The 13,004-nt window shown below is 52.9% G+C and overlaps 6 protein-coding genes across 6 annotated transcripts; 3 read left to right on the top strand and 3 right to left on the bottom strand.

Annotated features, from left to right (window-relative positions):
* Positions 1 to 1,053: 1,053 nt before the first annotated feature.
* Positions 1,054 to 2,198, top strand: CONPUDRAFT_125069 (uncharacterized protein). The gene is made up of 4 exons (XM_007771107.1): positions 1,054 to 1,424; positions 1,480 to 1,534; positions 1,594 to 1,709; positions 1,764 to 2,198. Exons 1-4 carry the CDS (start codon positions 1,078 to 1,080, stop codon positions 2,086 to 2,088), a joined length of 843 nt encoding a protein of 280 aa, XP_007769297.1. The 5' UTR covers positions 1,054 to 1,077; the 3' UTR covers positions 2,089 to 2,198.
* A 224-nt stretch (positions 2,199 to 2,422) lies between these two features.
* CONPUDRAFT_105309 (uncharacterized protein) lies at positions 2,423 to 3,572 on the top strand. The gene is made up of 2 exons (XM_007771106.1): positions 2,423 to 2,647; positions 2,725 to 3,572. The coding sequence occupies exons 1-2, from the start codon at positions 2,465 to 2,467 to the stop codon at positions 3,502 to 3,504; spliced, it is 963 nt and encodes a 320-aa protein (XP_007769296.1). The 5' UTR covers positions 2,423 to 2,464; the 3' UTR covers positions 3,505 to 3,572.
* Positions 3,573 to 4,537, bottom strand: CONPUDRAFT_137584 (uncharacterized protein). The gene is made up of 2 exons (XM_007771105.1): positions 3,773 to 4,537; positions 3,573 to 3,698 (listed from the first exon to the last, which is right to left on the bottom strand). The coding sequence occupies exons 1-2, from the start codon at positions 4,348 to 4,350 to the stop codon at positions 3,665 to 3,667; spliced, it is 612 nt and encodes a 203-aa protein (XP_007769295.1). The 5' UTR covers positions 4,351 to 4,537; the 3' UTR covers positions 3,573 to 3,664.
* A 227-nt stretch (positions 4,538 to 4,764) lies between these two features.
* On the top strand, positions 4,765 to 5,833 carry CONPUDRAFT_105304 (dynactin subunit p25). The gene is made up of 5 exons (XM_007771104.1): positions 4,765 to 4,865; positions 4,922 to 5,106; positions 5,161 to 5,299; positions 5,354 to 5,456; positions 5,510 to 5,833. The coding sequence occupies exons 1-5, from the start codon at positions 4,821 to 4,823 to the stop codon at positions 5,602 to 5,604; spliced, it is 567 nt and encodes a 188-aa protein (XP_007769294.1). The 5' UTR covers positions 4,765 to 4,820; the 3' UTR covers positions 5,605 to 5,833.
* Positions 5,834 to 5,864: 31 nt separating this feature from the next.
* Positions 5,865 to 8,675, bottom strand: CONPUDRAFT_105301 (cytochrome b2). Its single transcript, XM_007771103.1, has 14 exons — positions 8,520 to 8,675; positions 8,172 to 8,204; positions 8,105 to 8,113; positions 8,004 to 8,046; positions 7,872 to 7,934; positions 7,687 to 7,816; positions 7,519 to 7,619; positions 7,364 to 7,457; positions 7,218 to 7,304; positions 6,864 to 7,154; positions 6,741 to 6,801; positions 6,302 to 6,678; positions 6,113 to 6,245; positions 5,865 to 6,053 (listed from the first exon to the last, which is right to left on the bottom strand). Exons 1-14 carry the CDS (start codon positions 8,596 to 8,598, stop codon positions 6,010 to 6,012), a joined length of 1,545 nt encoding a protein of 514 aa, XP_007769293.1. The 5' UTR covers positions 8,599 to 8,675; the 3' UTR covers positions 5,865 to 6,009.
* A 364-nt stretch (positions 8,676 to 9,039) lies between these two features.
* CONPUDRAFT_105298 (phosphoenolpyruvate pyruvate domain-containing protein) lies at positions 9,040 to 10,586 on the bottom strand. The gene is made up of 5 exons (XM_007771102.1): positions 10,301 to 10,586; positions 10,093 to 10,239; positions 9,974 to 10,035; positions 9,475 to 9,920; positions 9,040 to 9,413 (listed from the first exon to the last, which is right to left on the bottom strand). The coding sequence occupies exons 1-5, from the start codon at positions 10,547 to 10,549 to the stop codon at positions 9,223 to 9,225; spliced, it is 1,095 nt and encodes a 364-aa protein (XP_007769292.1). The 5' UTR covers positions 10,550 to 10,586; the 3' UTR covers positions 9,040 to 9,222.
* Positions 10,587 to 13,004: the final 2,418 nt, after the last annotated feature.

The raw sequence follows: 13,004 nt of genomic DNA, 5'->3' as shown, positions 1-13,004 counted from the left end.
AGATCTCAGACCAGCTCATGATCGATTGATCAATCGAGCTCCGTGACGTAGTGATCGGCGCTCGGCACAGAGCCCGAATTCCGGTCTATTCCGGTCCGCCCAAGCGCCAGCCATATCAATTTCGTCCCAGCGCTGTCCCACGTCCAATAAGCGCCCTGCGAGTCCAAGTCGTGCCGTCGCATCGATGTGTTGTGCCCCCGGCCACCAGCTAGATCGGAAAGAGGATGGAAATGTTTATGTTCCCTAGCAGGTTTTCCTGAGTGGAGAAGGCACGAGGAAATAAAAGATATTTCTCAGATATCATGTGAGATGATACAATTCAGAGGAGGAAAACTACCGCCAAGGGTTTTGGTATCGTGAAAATATAATCCATATTTATAATATTGGCTGTTTAGAAATGCATGACAGAATTGTTTAAGAACGTTAAATTCTACAATGAATATTCGGGAACAGAAGTCATGGGAAGATATTTCCTTTTGTGGGCTTAACTAACACTTAGAAAAGCCATTGGGGAATGAAACATTCTATCATTGCCATTTTTGGATTAAAAAGCCATTAGATAATTTACGTTCTCCGATGGATTTCGTCCGCCACGGAAGCTATTGGCGGAGTTTTGCAACTAGACACATTTTCCCATCAATATTAACAAGGGAAATATCGGCGTTTGCCCCTAGTGATACTCCCAGGCCGCTTCACCATAATCACGTGGAGCGGGATCAAATGAGCAACGCAAGCTACGGATGATGTGCTCTTCCGTATCATCCTGAAGACGTCCTCAAGCATTGCGAATACTGTATTGAGCTCCGGCTGCTCCCCCCAGCTGCTCTAAACTTGGTCTCCTTCCGAGCCTCGGGCTCACAAAGCAAAATGGCTCGGCGATGTCAGCCAAAAAGTTGGTATTACACACCGGGCCCGGGGTAGGTTCTCAGGCATCCCTCGAACCCATCGGTGCTGCGCTCCCAGGTTTATCTGGGCATCGGGAAATGACACACCATCGCGGAGAAACATATAAAGGCTGCCGTTTCGGGGCCCTTCCTCATTCACCCCAACCCCGCACCTTTATCGTCCACCCACGCCATGGCTATCGAAACACTCTCCCCTCGCGACGTCCCTACGACGTTGTACTATTACACCCCCGACGCCAACGGCGAAGGACCCTACAACTACGTCGAAGAGCCTCCGGAAGGCATCCCCAGATCCAACACCGCCGCTGAGCCGTACGACGTAGTCATTCACGACGTTCGCGGGAAGGAGGACACAATCGGACTCGACAAGACTGGCTTTCAGTATATCCGTCACGTTAGCAAAGAGAAGACGTTCACAGACGAGGACGCGATCAAGGCTCAGTACTACAAGGAAGTCGAAGATATTCTGAAGACGCACGCCGGCGCCAAGAGGATCTTTATCTTCGACCACACCATTAGGTATGACCCGTTGCTGCGAGCGATGTGAAGCAGTCAGAACTTACTGTATGGATAGGCGGCCCGCAACACAAGAAACACCCGAGGGAACGAAAGGTTTTAGGGGACCTGTGGTCAGTGCAAAGCATATACACGCTGACTGGCAGTGCGCTAACAAATGTATCGCTGATAGCAACGAGTCCACGTTGATCAAACGGATGTGGCTGCCTTCACCCGTGTCCGCGACCACCTGGGCGCGGACGCCGAACGTCTCTTGAAGGGCCGCTTTCGCATCATCAACGTTTGGAGGTGAGACCCCTTACTTTAAAGACAATATCAAGGACAGCCCTAATGCACGCATAGGCCTATTGAGAACAACGTCGCTCATGACCCGCTCGCGTTGGCGGACTTCAACTCCATTGACTACGACAAGGATCTCGTCTCGTCACGCCTGATCTATCCTCACAAGGTTGGCTACACTTTCGCTGTGAAGCACAACCCCGCGCACAGGTGGCACTACCTCGCGGACCAGTCCCCTGAGGAGGTCGCACTGATCAAGTGCTTCGACTCCGACTACAGCAAGGCGCGCTTGACTCCACACACCGCGTTCAAGGACTCTACCAGCCCTGCCGACGCGCCTCATAGGCAGTCCATTGAGGTTAGGGCCTTGGTGTTTGACACTGAGTAGACGGTTGAGGTTGAAGCTGTCACAGCCCGGGCTATGGTATGATTTGAAGATTTGTAAATACGCATAGTAAACACCTTGTAAACGCATGTATTTGAAAGTTATGAGATGCGTGTCCATCATTTCTGCGTGTAGTTCTTTCGCTACGCCATCCTTGTCTGAGCTTCGCGATACCTCGGGGGATGTGGCAAGGCGTCTGAGATGCGATGAACGTCTATTTTTGCTGTCCACCCACGTTCCTCGTAGTACACCTGCCAGTGCGTTCCCATGCACCTTGACCTTTATCTTCGGAATCAGCAAACTTCAGACTTTGTCGTGAGTTCGTAGCCTCGTCATTGCCATTCCTTGACGCATTGCACTACCCGAAATACTTCTTCGCATGACAGATTTGTCAGCGGGACTTTCTGATACTGCACTTTCCTTAGAAGCCATCCGAGATAACCTAAGCATCATTGAAGAAGGCTTCAGAAATCTGAGGATGCCAAGTACCGCTGACGACGGAATACGCACTAGCTCAGTCAACCGAGATGAGATTTTCTACTTCTCCGATGTCATAATACGCGTAAGTCCTTACACCACAAGCAGAATACCAGTGTAATGATCTGTCGACTTACCATGACACGATCTTCTGCTGCACAGGTAGAGAGTACTCTCTACAAAGTCCCGCGCCATATCCTCTCTGAGCACTCCCACGTTTTCCGCGATATGTTCGCTTTACCCTCAGGAAACCAGCCTGCAGAAGGTCTCAGCGATGACAACCCTATCGTTCTCCAGGGAGTCACAAGTTATGATTTCAGACAACTTTTGCGAGTCTTGTATGCTCGAGCCATTGTTCCAAGCGCATTACCCGTGTCAGTCACCAACCCCGCAAGGTCCCAACTTTCCCTAGCACGGCAGGAGTGGAGCGCTGTGCTCAAGTTATCACACCAGTGGGAGATGTCTACTATCCATCAGTTCGCTATCGGAAAAATGTCCAGCTTAGCGATGGACCCCACCGATAAGTTGGCGCTCGCCCTGAAGTACAACATCGATGTCTGGATCAAACCTGCACTTAACGACCTCGCAAAGCGATCGCGGCCGATGACCAAGCGAGACGTAGACCTGCTAGGTCTTGGTGTCGTGCTCAAGATCGCAGAAGTACGAGAGAGCATCATCAAATGTCCCTTTAGTGGGGTGTTGACGGTTGGAACGAGGCAGGCAGACCAGCTGGACTTCGGAACTAGAATTGAAGCAGTCTTCCCGGAACACTTCCCTCCCCCGCAACCTCACACGGAAAGCCAGAATCTGAGTCCTTCGGGTAGTGGAGGCGACAGCTTGTCTTCTGCTTCGTTGTTTGGTTTTAGTACTCAATCCTCTAACAACAGTATAACTGCACCGTCTTTTGGATTTGGTGCTCCTTACCGAAATTCGGGTCGCTGAGTAGTGAGGGAGTACTTACGTTCAATACGGCGTCGTTTGTATGTGTTACTGCAATCCAAGAATCGAATGCGGGGTATTTTCGATGACATAATTCGCATGCGGCCGTAGTTCACCATTGGAGGCGAAGTCAAGTTACTTAGCTTGAATACATTCTCAAAAACTACTCCAGTAGCTCAGGGTGAACGTTGAAGTACCTGGTTGGTGTCAGTCAGCGTCAGAAAAAAAAAACTGGGTCTCGCTTAGTTTGCTGGATAAGAAAAAGCCTCACCGAATGACGGATCCTGTGGGTGTACATTCTCCTGCACCATTCTCTCCCCAAGTAACGATCCACCGCCCCAAAACTTCGCCCTTGGCGTCCATCGTTTCTGCAATCGTCTCCTGCGTACCAGGTGCCCCTGCGCGGCCTTCCGATGGCGATTCACTTGTAGCGACAGCCTCAGCGGCGAGTGCTGAAGTCGCTCCTGACACACCAGAAGCTTCGCTGGCGGATGGCGCGTCTGAAGAGGGCTGCTGTGACGCCGAAGCGGATGTTGTGGAGGGGAAAAACGCGACATGGGGTGCTAGCTCCCACTTAGAGAACGGCCGACGTGTCTCGACGAGGAAATTCGTGTCGTAGACACGCGTAATTCGGCGCGCGAGGGTGAGAGTGAGGGTGTGGATCTCGAGCTGCTCGGGGTCGCCTTTTGCGCTCAGCTTTCCTAGCGGCCGCATGGCGACGACGTAGGACGAGCCTGCCCAGCCGACGAGGCCTGTTGAGATGGCGCTCGTGGAGAGTGCGGTAGCGGTGAGGACTGCGCGGGCTATCATGGGGAGGTTGGACTCGAGGATGATGATAAATGGTGCCATGGTCGTGCTGAGGACCAGGGAGGAAAGGGAGAATAATTTCAACCTGCGGAAGGTCGCGGTGAGGGGTCCATGGTAGGTAAAAGGATCTGTCGGCGTGGTCGCTGACTTTGAAGAAGTAGATGAGGGTGATGAAGTTGTAGTGGTCGTTGCAGTAGTTGAGTTCTGTCGGGTGAAATGACGCAGCAGCCCTACAGAGCTAGGTGCATGTTTGGTCGATATGAAACGTGCGGACAGCGAGCCTGCGAAACAAGTGCCCAGTGGTCTGTGCGCTGTTTGTCGTCCGAGGTTGAGAGCGAGACGATGAAGGGTGGTGCGCATCGCGGTGTCCAGCGGCGAGGAAGGGACCTCAAAAACAAACTCCGAGCGGATACTTACCGCGTTTGTTCGGCGCGCATTGTCGACGCGTCCCTTCGGCTCGCCCCCACACCCTCGAGACATCAACGTTTCAACGTTTTCGACCACATTTGTAGATGGACTCTCCGATTCCCTACCTCAAGTCCGAGTTCATTGAGACAGTAAGACAGCCCGCGCATTGCTGCCGACTCCAATCTCTCACTCGTGCTGAATCCAGGACACAGGGAACAAGGTCTCTCGCCGTGCTACCATAGCAGGCCCACAGAACATCATATTGGGCGGAAAGACCATCATTTCCGCAGCATGCATCATCCGTGGGGACCTTAGACGAACGGGGCCGGGCCATACAGTTGTCATTGCGATGGGGAGGTACTGCGTGGTAGGCGAGGGATGTATCATTCGGTATGTACCCCCTTTCCACCCTCAAACGGCTCTCGTCTAGACAGCGGATGATAGGCCGCCATACAAGACCTACAAAGGCAACTTCAACTACTACCCCATGAAGATTGGTGACCATGTCCACATTGGCCAGAACTCTGTTGTGGAGGCAGCTACCATCGGAAACCATGTCACAATCGGAAAGAACTGTGTTATCGTGCGTCCGTTATGTTGAACCATGCGACATGCTGATTTCTGATACTGATTCTAGGGCAAGTTCACGATCATCAAGGACTGTGCTCAAATTGCAGATGGGACAGTTGTACCCCCAAACACGGTCATTCCAGCGCTTGCTCTTTTTGCCGGTTCGCCTGGTATGTCATCTGCGATGGTGTCTAGCAAGATCCGCGATACTCACTGCCTTCAGGACGTCTTGTAGAAGACCTGCCAGAGTCGACACAAGAGATGGTAGAACAACAAACCAAGTCATATTACACGCGTTTCCAGCCAATTGAGCGGTAAACTTTGGGCTTGGGCGTTTATTCCCCACTATAGCGGGCAGCAATCATGTCCTTCGTTTTCAGCTGAACCATCTCAAGGATCTGGGAAACTTTGATGCCTTTCATCCTCGCGATGACGTTCACCTCCTTCGGGTCTCCGGAGATCGCATGACGAACTCGATCTCTGCCCCCTTCTCACACAGCCCAAACCTCATCAGTTTCATCATGCTTTGTTGGCCGTTATCCAAAACCTGGTGGATTGGTCCTTCGTGCAAGATAACGGGGGGAAGCAGTATTGTTCCGGTATATACATACATGAATGATGATGATGCGGTAATCAATGTCTTGACATATATCCAAAGATAAGGTGGCGATAGGAGTGTGAATGAACGGTAGAGCTCTACGAATGCAAAGTTAATCATCTAATTTAGAGCTTAGCGTCACGCAACCGAGCGATCGCCAAGCGCTCGTCTGAAACGCGATGATCAGTATGCGTGAGCGACGAGAAAACTAAGTGAGATGACACTCACAGTTGGCCTCGTACAGGTTATCAGAAGGCACTGAAACCATGTGTAGACCGATATTGGATGCATCGACCATCTCGGGGACAATCTCTCCGATGTGACGAGCACCGATGAGGCGCATGTTCATCTCGAACTCATCCTACAGAAATATTAACATCAAATAATCATAGCATATATCGAGTTAAAAAGACTTACGTTCAGAATCTGCAGCGCGTGATCCACGCCCTCCGGACCATAACTCGAGAACGCGTACAAGAACGGTCTACCGACACCAACGGCGGACGCACCGAGTGCGATTGCTTTGAGCACATCCGTCGCACGGCGCACGCCACCGTCAATGAACAGCTCGAAGCGCCGGCCGTTTGGCGCCTGGCCTGGCTTCGTGCCGCCCGGGAAGGAGAGGCCGCGGAGCTCCTTGAGCTTCGACACTACCTCGACGAGCACCTCGATACCCGACCGCGCGAAGTCGAGCTGGCGACCGCCGTGGTTCGAGAGAACGACGCCTGCGAGGCCAGCGTCATACGCCTGGACAGCGTCTTCCCAGCATTGAACGCCCTTGAGGATGAGAGGCACTGGGTAAGACGACACGATGATCAACGTTGGCACGGGCGTTTGGGGCGAGACGTTTACTTACTCTTGGTGATGCTCTGGAACCATGGAATGTCGCTCCAGTCGAGACCGGGGTCAATGAAAGACTGAAGGCCGCATTGTTAAGTTCAAATCTTCTGATGTCACTTCATCCTAGAACTTAACTTACACTGATAGCACGGGCAGCACCCTGACTGCGATCTACGCCGTCTGACCCAGCCTTGCTCACTTCAGAGGGATCCTCGGCATCAAACTTCTGCCTCATGTCTTTCTCTCGCCGACCGAGCTGCGGCGCGTCGACGGTGATGAACAACCCCTTGATTCCCCGCTTCTCTGCATGCTGCACGATGCGTTTCGTGATCTCGCGATCCTTGTTCACGTACAGCTGGAAGAACTGGACTTGACCGGGCTTAGCGGCGTCCATGATCTCGTCGAAGCCGCATGACGCTAGAGTAGGTATCTAACGAGAAACGGAAGCTACGATGAGAGATCGACAGCAAAAATGTAGAGCAAACATACATACCATCTGAATGACGCCGTGCTTAGCGGCAGCGCGGGTCAAGTTGAGCTCCCCATCTGGATGCCCTAGTTTCCCCAGAGCAGTGGCGGTCTAAATTTTAGTCTGTTTTAGCGTCTGATCAAAAATTCTGAAGGGTTCAATGGACGTACGATGTAGATGGGCATCTTGCTCTCGTGTCCGAGGATGGTCGTCGACCAGTCAACATTCGTCACATTGCGCAGGATCCGAGGACGGAACCATATCCTGGGATCCTGCAGTCAGAAAATTCGATGATCAAAACCCAAGGAGTTCGGATGGAACGCACCGATGGAATGCAGCGTGGTTTTCGCGGTTCGTGATCTCGTCGTCCGCCGCAGACGAGTAGTACGCCCAGGACTTGATGTGCATAACATCTTTGGCGATTGCCTACCCGAGTAAGAAAACAGGTCAATGACGTCATTTCTCAACATCGCAAGCGGTAGCGAAATGTCACCTCGAAGTCATGCAGGTTGAGGATTTCCGATAGAGGCGGCCGTGCTTCAACACGCTTTTGGCGCGCCATTTCTTCATCGGTAATAACGACTTCGACCTTCTCTACAGTACCAGGGTCGACAGAGCCGAGACTTTGGTTTCTACTATTCAGCCTGCATATAGTAAAGAAACATTGGTGTTACTGACTGTTTTTCGGGCTTCAAGTTGGTCTCAATCGCGTCAGGCGGATGAATGGGATCATACTCTGCCCTGTTAGCGCGTTTGCGAAGGTCAACACATGCATAAGGATTGACGCTAGACGAAAAGAATTCGACGTACGTAGCGTCCTTGCCGGCGTATTTCAAGATGATCCTGCTCCCACCTGAGAATACATGTCAATCCTCAATCAGAGATCACATAGCTCATCAAGTGATGCGTACCAGGGTGATCTGATGAGAAGCGAAGAGTTAGTGCAATGAAGACCCGACAGCCCGAGGGAAAACGTACCAGGGAGAAACTCGGTTACATCATACACCTTGCCTAAAATGGGGAATCAGCGCCTGTTCATTCCAGAGGCAATGAACCGGGGGCGAGCAATAGAGGATTCTAAACGACCAACGCTAGCGCAGTTGGACGCGTCGAATCCGAGCTAAGCTCAGACCCAGCAGCACCGGGAGAGAGCAATGAAAGACGCTCAACGGCCGAGGACAGAACGTAGTCGGACACGTCGGACTCGAGATAACCTCGGGCCCGACAGTCAACGGACTGTGTTGACGCCATGTTGGCGCCGTAGCACAGCGAATGGACCTCCTTGCCAAGAAATGGCGACTATCACGGCACCGAACGAAGGCTCACCATGAACGATAATCCAACAATCATCTCGTGTATTATGCTTGGCCACTTCCTGCCCTGACAACACTCGCGGGTCTGACATCCTTACTGCTGGGTCTCTCTTGATGCTTCCGTCACGAACCGCGTTTTGCCAATTACCGTGCTGCTGGTGCCGGGTCCGAGTGGTGCGTATCGCCGTCGACTGGGTGGGTGCGTAGTTAGAGCGGTTCCGTCGCAGGACGAGGTGTTGAGCACAAGGGAGAGGTGTCTAACACCGCAGGGCGGGTTTGGTTTTGTGGGACGCGTGGAGAGCAGGAGGAGCGGTGGGCGCCGGGCGGAGCGGAACCCCGCCTGTTACCGGCCCGCAAGTGCCCCAGTCAGCTGGCGCTATTCTTGGATCCGGCACCAGCGATCGCTCGCGTGGCTGCCAAGGGCACCTTGATGCCTTTTCAAGCAGGTAGTATTCGTTGTCGGTGGCTGAAGGGGCTTTCGATAATGGGAAGAGACAGAGCTCTGGCGTTGTCCATTGCACGTGTACATAAAAGACAACACGGTATGATAAGAAATAGAAATAAGAAATCTAGTGATGACAGAGGACGCAGTGCGAGTAAAAATGTACAATGATGTTCGAGAGTAAGACATATGAATATGATGTAACAAAGATATCACCAGGAGCCCCATCTAAACCAGAAACAGGAGTGCATATATGCGCAGCGAGGCCAAAGATTTAGACGACCTCAAGATGAGTGCTGCCTGCCTGCCTGTCGAGGTCGACAACTTCCTGGAGACCCATGACCTCGAAGAAGGCCTTGGGGTCCATGCCCTGCGCACTGGAGAAGTCCGTGCCGGTCTTCTTGAGTGAGCGCATAGCCGCACGGATACCATGCACAGCAGCCACGCAAGAGACAAGGGAGAAGACTGCGCAAATTACCGATCAGCAATTGTTTTAACTCTCGTCACGGAGGAAGGCAACACTTACTGATGATCTTCGCGCCGAGAGCCTCGGCCTCCTGGCAGGTGAAAGAAGGGGTGAGACCACCGGAGATGACGTTGACGAGGACGGGCTTGGGCTCGAGCGCCTTGACGGTGCTCGTGAGGAGCTCAGCGGTCTTGACACCCTCGATGAAGCACACATCGGCACCGGCGTCAGCAGCGAGCTTCAGACGGGTGACGGCCTCCTCCATGCCGAGGACCTGTGCGGAATCGGTACGGCCAATGATAACGAAGTCCGAGCCGCCAGGGAAGGAGTCGCGGGCGATGACAGCCGCGCGGATCCGGGTGAGGAACTCCTCGCGGGAGACGACTTGCTTGCCCATCAGGTGGCCGCAGCGCTTGGTTTGGACCTGATCCTCAATGTGCATGCCGGCAACACCGGAGCGAATGTATTGGTAAACGGTACGGGCAACCATAGCAGTGCCGCCGAAGCTAAAAAGGTTGATGAGACAAATGGGGAAAAATCAAGAAGCCATCGAACTTACCCAGTGTCAGCATCAGCGATAACAGGGGTAGACGGGCTCAAAGAGCAAACCATCTGGGCACTCTGTGAATCGAAGCCAATCAGCTTCCATATGGCTTGGCAGATCCACGTCAAACTAACCTGAACGAAGTCGTTGAGGGTGGCAATGGCCAAGTCAGGCATGCCCAGCCGGCTGGCAGTGGTGGCAGCACCACTCTGGTACATGCAGTCGAAGCCAGCCTCGAGGGCGCAGCGTGCAGAGATACCATCGCAGATACCAGGAGCAATCTGTCACATCATGATGTTGATGAGATGATGGTCTTCTGGCATAGATCTAGGGGGTACTTACGACAATGCCAGGACGAGCGAGCAACTGGCGCAGACGAGTGGCAGCGTCAGTGGAGAGAGGGCCCTCAAGGTAGTTCTTCGGGTCAAGGCGAGCGTTGTAGTAGACAGCTGGCGAGGAAGGCTCCTTCACCAGTGCGGGGGCAGCAGCCTCGACCGCAGATCCATTCGTGGGCTGGGCCACAGGGGCGGGGGCGGAGACGGCCTCAGTGGCAGCGTCAGCGGGCTTGAAGAAGTCGAGACCGGGGGCCATTGATAGTTTTCTGAGGAGGGATCGAAGAATTTTGACAAAAGAGGCTGAGGCTAGTAGCCGATATGAGTGGATGAGAGGTGAGGAGATGAAGACGCTGGAACCTGATTGAGCTCGCTTTTAAGCGTTTCGCGGCAGAGGCGAGCAGATATCGTATCAGGGCTGACAAAGGAGCGCAGCACAAGAATGAATCACAAACTCTGTGGGACGCGCCGGTACGGTGGATGGAGAATGTTCCGTGGTTCCATCAGCAACTGCCATTCTTGCTAACATGAGTCTTCTTGGCTCTACGGATTAATGCGGTGGGGATACCGGTCGTGTCGTAAATTGGTGCATCGACTTGCATCACCGATCGTTCCAATGAAAGTGCCAAGAACGGGATGGCGCGAGAAGCGTTCCACTGCCTCTTTAGGGTTGCGTGGTGTCCCTGGGACTCCGTGTAAGTAGTTTCATCCGCTAATTTAGCACGCGTGAGGCGGAGACAGACGGATGAGAAGCCAAGCTTATCATGTGCCAATTCAAGACCGCCTCAGATTGGGAAGGAGGTGAAAATCGATACAGTTGAGCAAGCGTACGTCCGCCAGGACCGGGAGGGTATGGCTCCGTGTGCGCCCATATCGTGAATTTGAGAGACCCAAAGCCACCGACAAGGTTTGTGGGCAACCGAGAACGTTCCGTTAATGTACGAAGGCTTGGCTCTCTCGAGCGTGTTGGGGGCTGTGTTCCGTCGTAGCTTCACTCAAGCCAAGGTATCAGAAAATTCTGACAGATCCCAGTCAAGGCAGGCATATCGGTTACCTCGGAAATCGGAGCCAAGGATGAGCGTCTGCGCGCAAAAGCCAAGAACGACGCACGGTAGGTTCTCCACAAGAATCAATCATCATGTTCCCAAGGACCGGTAAAACCACGCGTGTGAAGGCGATCTATTCCTGATCCTGAGTGCTCGCAGATCATATGTGCTACGAACGTTCAGGAAGCGTACCGAGGCAGTGACGCACAAGAGTCAATAACCATCTACAGAAAGCCGGCCTAATGATAGCCAAGGTGCTGCAATATGCGGTCATTATGCGGTTGTAAAACCCAAGCGCAACATCGGACTGATGGACCGAGGCAAGCCGAAGGACCTACGAGATAACGAACTAACCAATGAGCGTAATGTAGCGACAACTTGTGCAACCGAGTGTTTATCTCGTCGCTGCCAGCAACAAGTCATAGCATTTCTGATAAGATGCCGGGAAAACGAACGAGGTAACAGAAATAGTACTTGGAGTACCATAGTTCCCGCGTGAAGCTTTGGATGATTGATTCACAGCTACCGCACAATTCGGGGAGGCCCAGAGATGGTGATATGCGCGTGGAAAGGCCCCTAAGGAGGAGTACAAAACAAAGGAGCAGAATGTTCAATCAGAAAGATCGAACCCGGCGGGCGCCAATGAGAAAACAAGCTATGGGTAATCCGAAGAGGGAGACGAGTGGCAATCACCGCGAATGGAACAAATCTCGATTGAGGATGCGTGAGCCAAGGAGAAATGGGTGCCAGCGGATCAAGGACACACGACGCGGGAGGTTCACAAACCCAGGCCGTGGATCTGGACTCTGCTTATGGTGCACGGCTGCCGCGCTCGCCCATGGAAGTTGATTGAAGGGAGAGGGCCAAGAGGAGGGTTGGCTTTGTTGTTGTTTGTTAGCGTGGCTACCGGTGTTTGGCCGGAGCCGCCGGCAAATTGACCGCCTTGAACATCGACTTGCTCCGTCGTTCACGTTCCGCTACAAACGTGACAAACACGGGCCTCAATTTCTGCCGTTGTCCATCATCCGCTTCCTCGACACGGAACGGATGCAAATCTTACAACGTCCTCGAGCTTCATGAATCGGAATTCTAGAAAACTATGGAGATTTCGGCAACATCACGGTAGGCAATAAGGCCGGTGACGGAGCTAGACAGACAGGAATAACTCGAGGCATTGACGTCTGTTGACACTGCTTGGCCACCTTCAACTTTCCCTTCTCTTGGGCACCACCATGCTCTTTCCACGGGCCGGCCACTATACGCCACGATCGTCATCTTGTGTAGGTACCTTTTGGCTGAAATGTTATATTTGCTTATCTTGGCATAGTTATTGGCCAGATCGGCGATAAAGCGCTGCAACCGTGTGTACCTACCGTCCGAGGGCATTAGACAACTGTTAGACGAAACAGACTCGTGGGTAGCACTGCGCAAAAATAGGGGCTCTCGTTGAGTCTATCGCGCAATCAAACCAGGAGACGTTTCAGCTTGCTCACAAACTATGCTTGAATGGTATCCCCCGAGGCCGCCGAGCTCCTACGCAGCGGTTCGTCCGGAGAGATGGGCCAAGGGTACGGGATACCGGTTCGACTCTTGACTGGACCAAGAGGGTCTTGTTTTCTGTCATTTGGCGCTTGCTCGGCTCAGGGGCAAGCGGTGCTGCGTTGCATC

Source organism: Coniophora puteana (genome assembly GCF_000271625.1).
Source record: "Coniophora puteana RWD-64-598 SS2 unplaced genomic scaffold CONPUscaffold_7, whole genome shotgun sequence".
Taxonomy (NCBI): domain Eukaryota; kingdom Fungi; phylum Basidiomycota; class Agaricomycetes; order Boletales; family Coniophoraceae; genus Coniophora; species Coniophora puteana.
Note: the sequence above shows the minus strand (reverse complement) of the source record. Positions and strands in the feature narration are given on the sequence as shown.

Coding starts and splice junctions, on each gene's coding strand:
- CONPUDRAFT_105301 (XM_007771103.1), bottom strand. CDS start 8,598: ATGTCAGACCCGCGAGTGTTGTCAGGGCAGGAAGTGGCCAAGCATAAT. Junction 7,155..7,217: donor AGCACGGCGTCATTCAGATG/GTATGTATGTTT, acceptor GTTTCTCGTTAG/ATACCTACTCTAGCGTCATG. Junction 6,246..6,301: donor ACGCGCTGCAGATTCTGAAC/GTAAGTCTTTTT, acceptor ATATTTCTGTAG/GATGAGTTCGAGATGAACAT.
- CONPUDRAFT_105309 (XM_007771106.1), top strand. CDS start 2,465: ATGACAGATTTGTCAGCGGGACTTTCTGATACTGCACTTTCCTTAGAA. Junction 2,648..2,724: donor TCTCCGATGTCATAATACGC/GTAAGTCCTTAC, acceptor TCTGCTGCACAG/GTAGAGAGTACTCTCTACAA.
- CONPUDRAFT_125069 (XM_007771107.1), top strand. CDS start 1,078: ATGGCTATCGAAACACTCTCCCCTCGCGACGTCCCTACGACGTTGTAC. Junction 1,425..1,479: donor ATCTTCGACCACACCATTAG/GTATGACCCGTT, acceptor CTGTATGGATAG/GCGGCCCGCAACACAAGAAA. Junction 1,710..1,763: donor CGCATCATCAACGTTTGGAG/GTGAGACCCCTT, acceptor ATGCACGCATAG/GCCTATTGAGAACAACGTCG.
- CONPUDRAFT_137584 (XM_007771105.1), bottom strand. CDS start 4,350: ATGGCACCATTTATCATCATCCTCGAGTCCAACCTCCCCATGATAGCC. Junction 3,699..3,772: donor CCCACAGGATCCGTCATTCG/GTGAGGCTTTTT, acceptor GACACCAACCAG/GTACTTCAACGTTCACCCTG.
- CONPUDRAFT_105304 (XM_007771104.1), top strand. CDS start 4,821: ATGGACTCTCCGATTCCCTACCTCAAGTCCGAGTTCATTGAGACA. Junction 4,866..4,921: donor AGTCCGAGTTCATTGAGACA/GTAAGACAGCCC, acceptor TGCTGAATCCAG/GACACAGGGAACAAGGTCTC. Junction 5,107..5,160: donor GGCGAGGGATGTATCATTCG/GTATGTACCCCC, acceptor AGCGGATGATAG/GCCGCCATACAAGACCTACA.
- CONPUDRAFT_105298 (XM_007771102.1), bottom strand. CDS start 10,549: ATGGCCCCCGGTCTCGACTTCTTCAAGCCCGCTGACGCTGCCACTGAG. Junction 10,036..10,092: donor CCCTCAACGACTTCGTTCAG/GTTAGTTTGACG, acceptor TTCGATTCACAG/AGTGCCCAGATGGTTTGCTC. Junction 9,414..9,474: donor TCTCGGCGCGAAGATCATCA/GTAAGTGTTGCC, acceptor TAATTTGCGCAG/TCTTCTCCCTTGTCTCTTGC.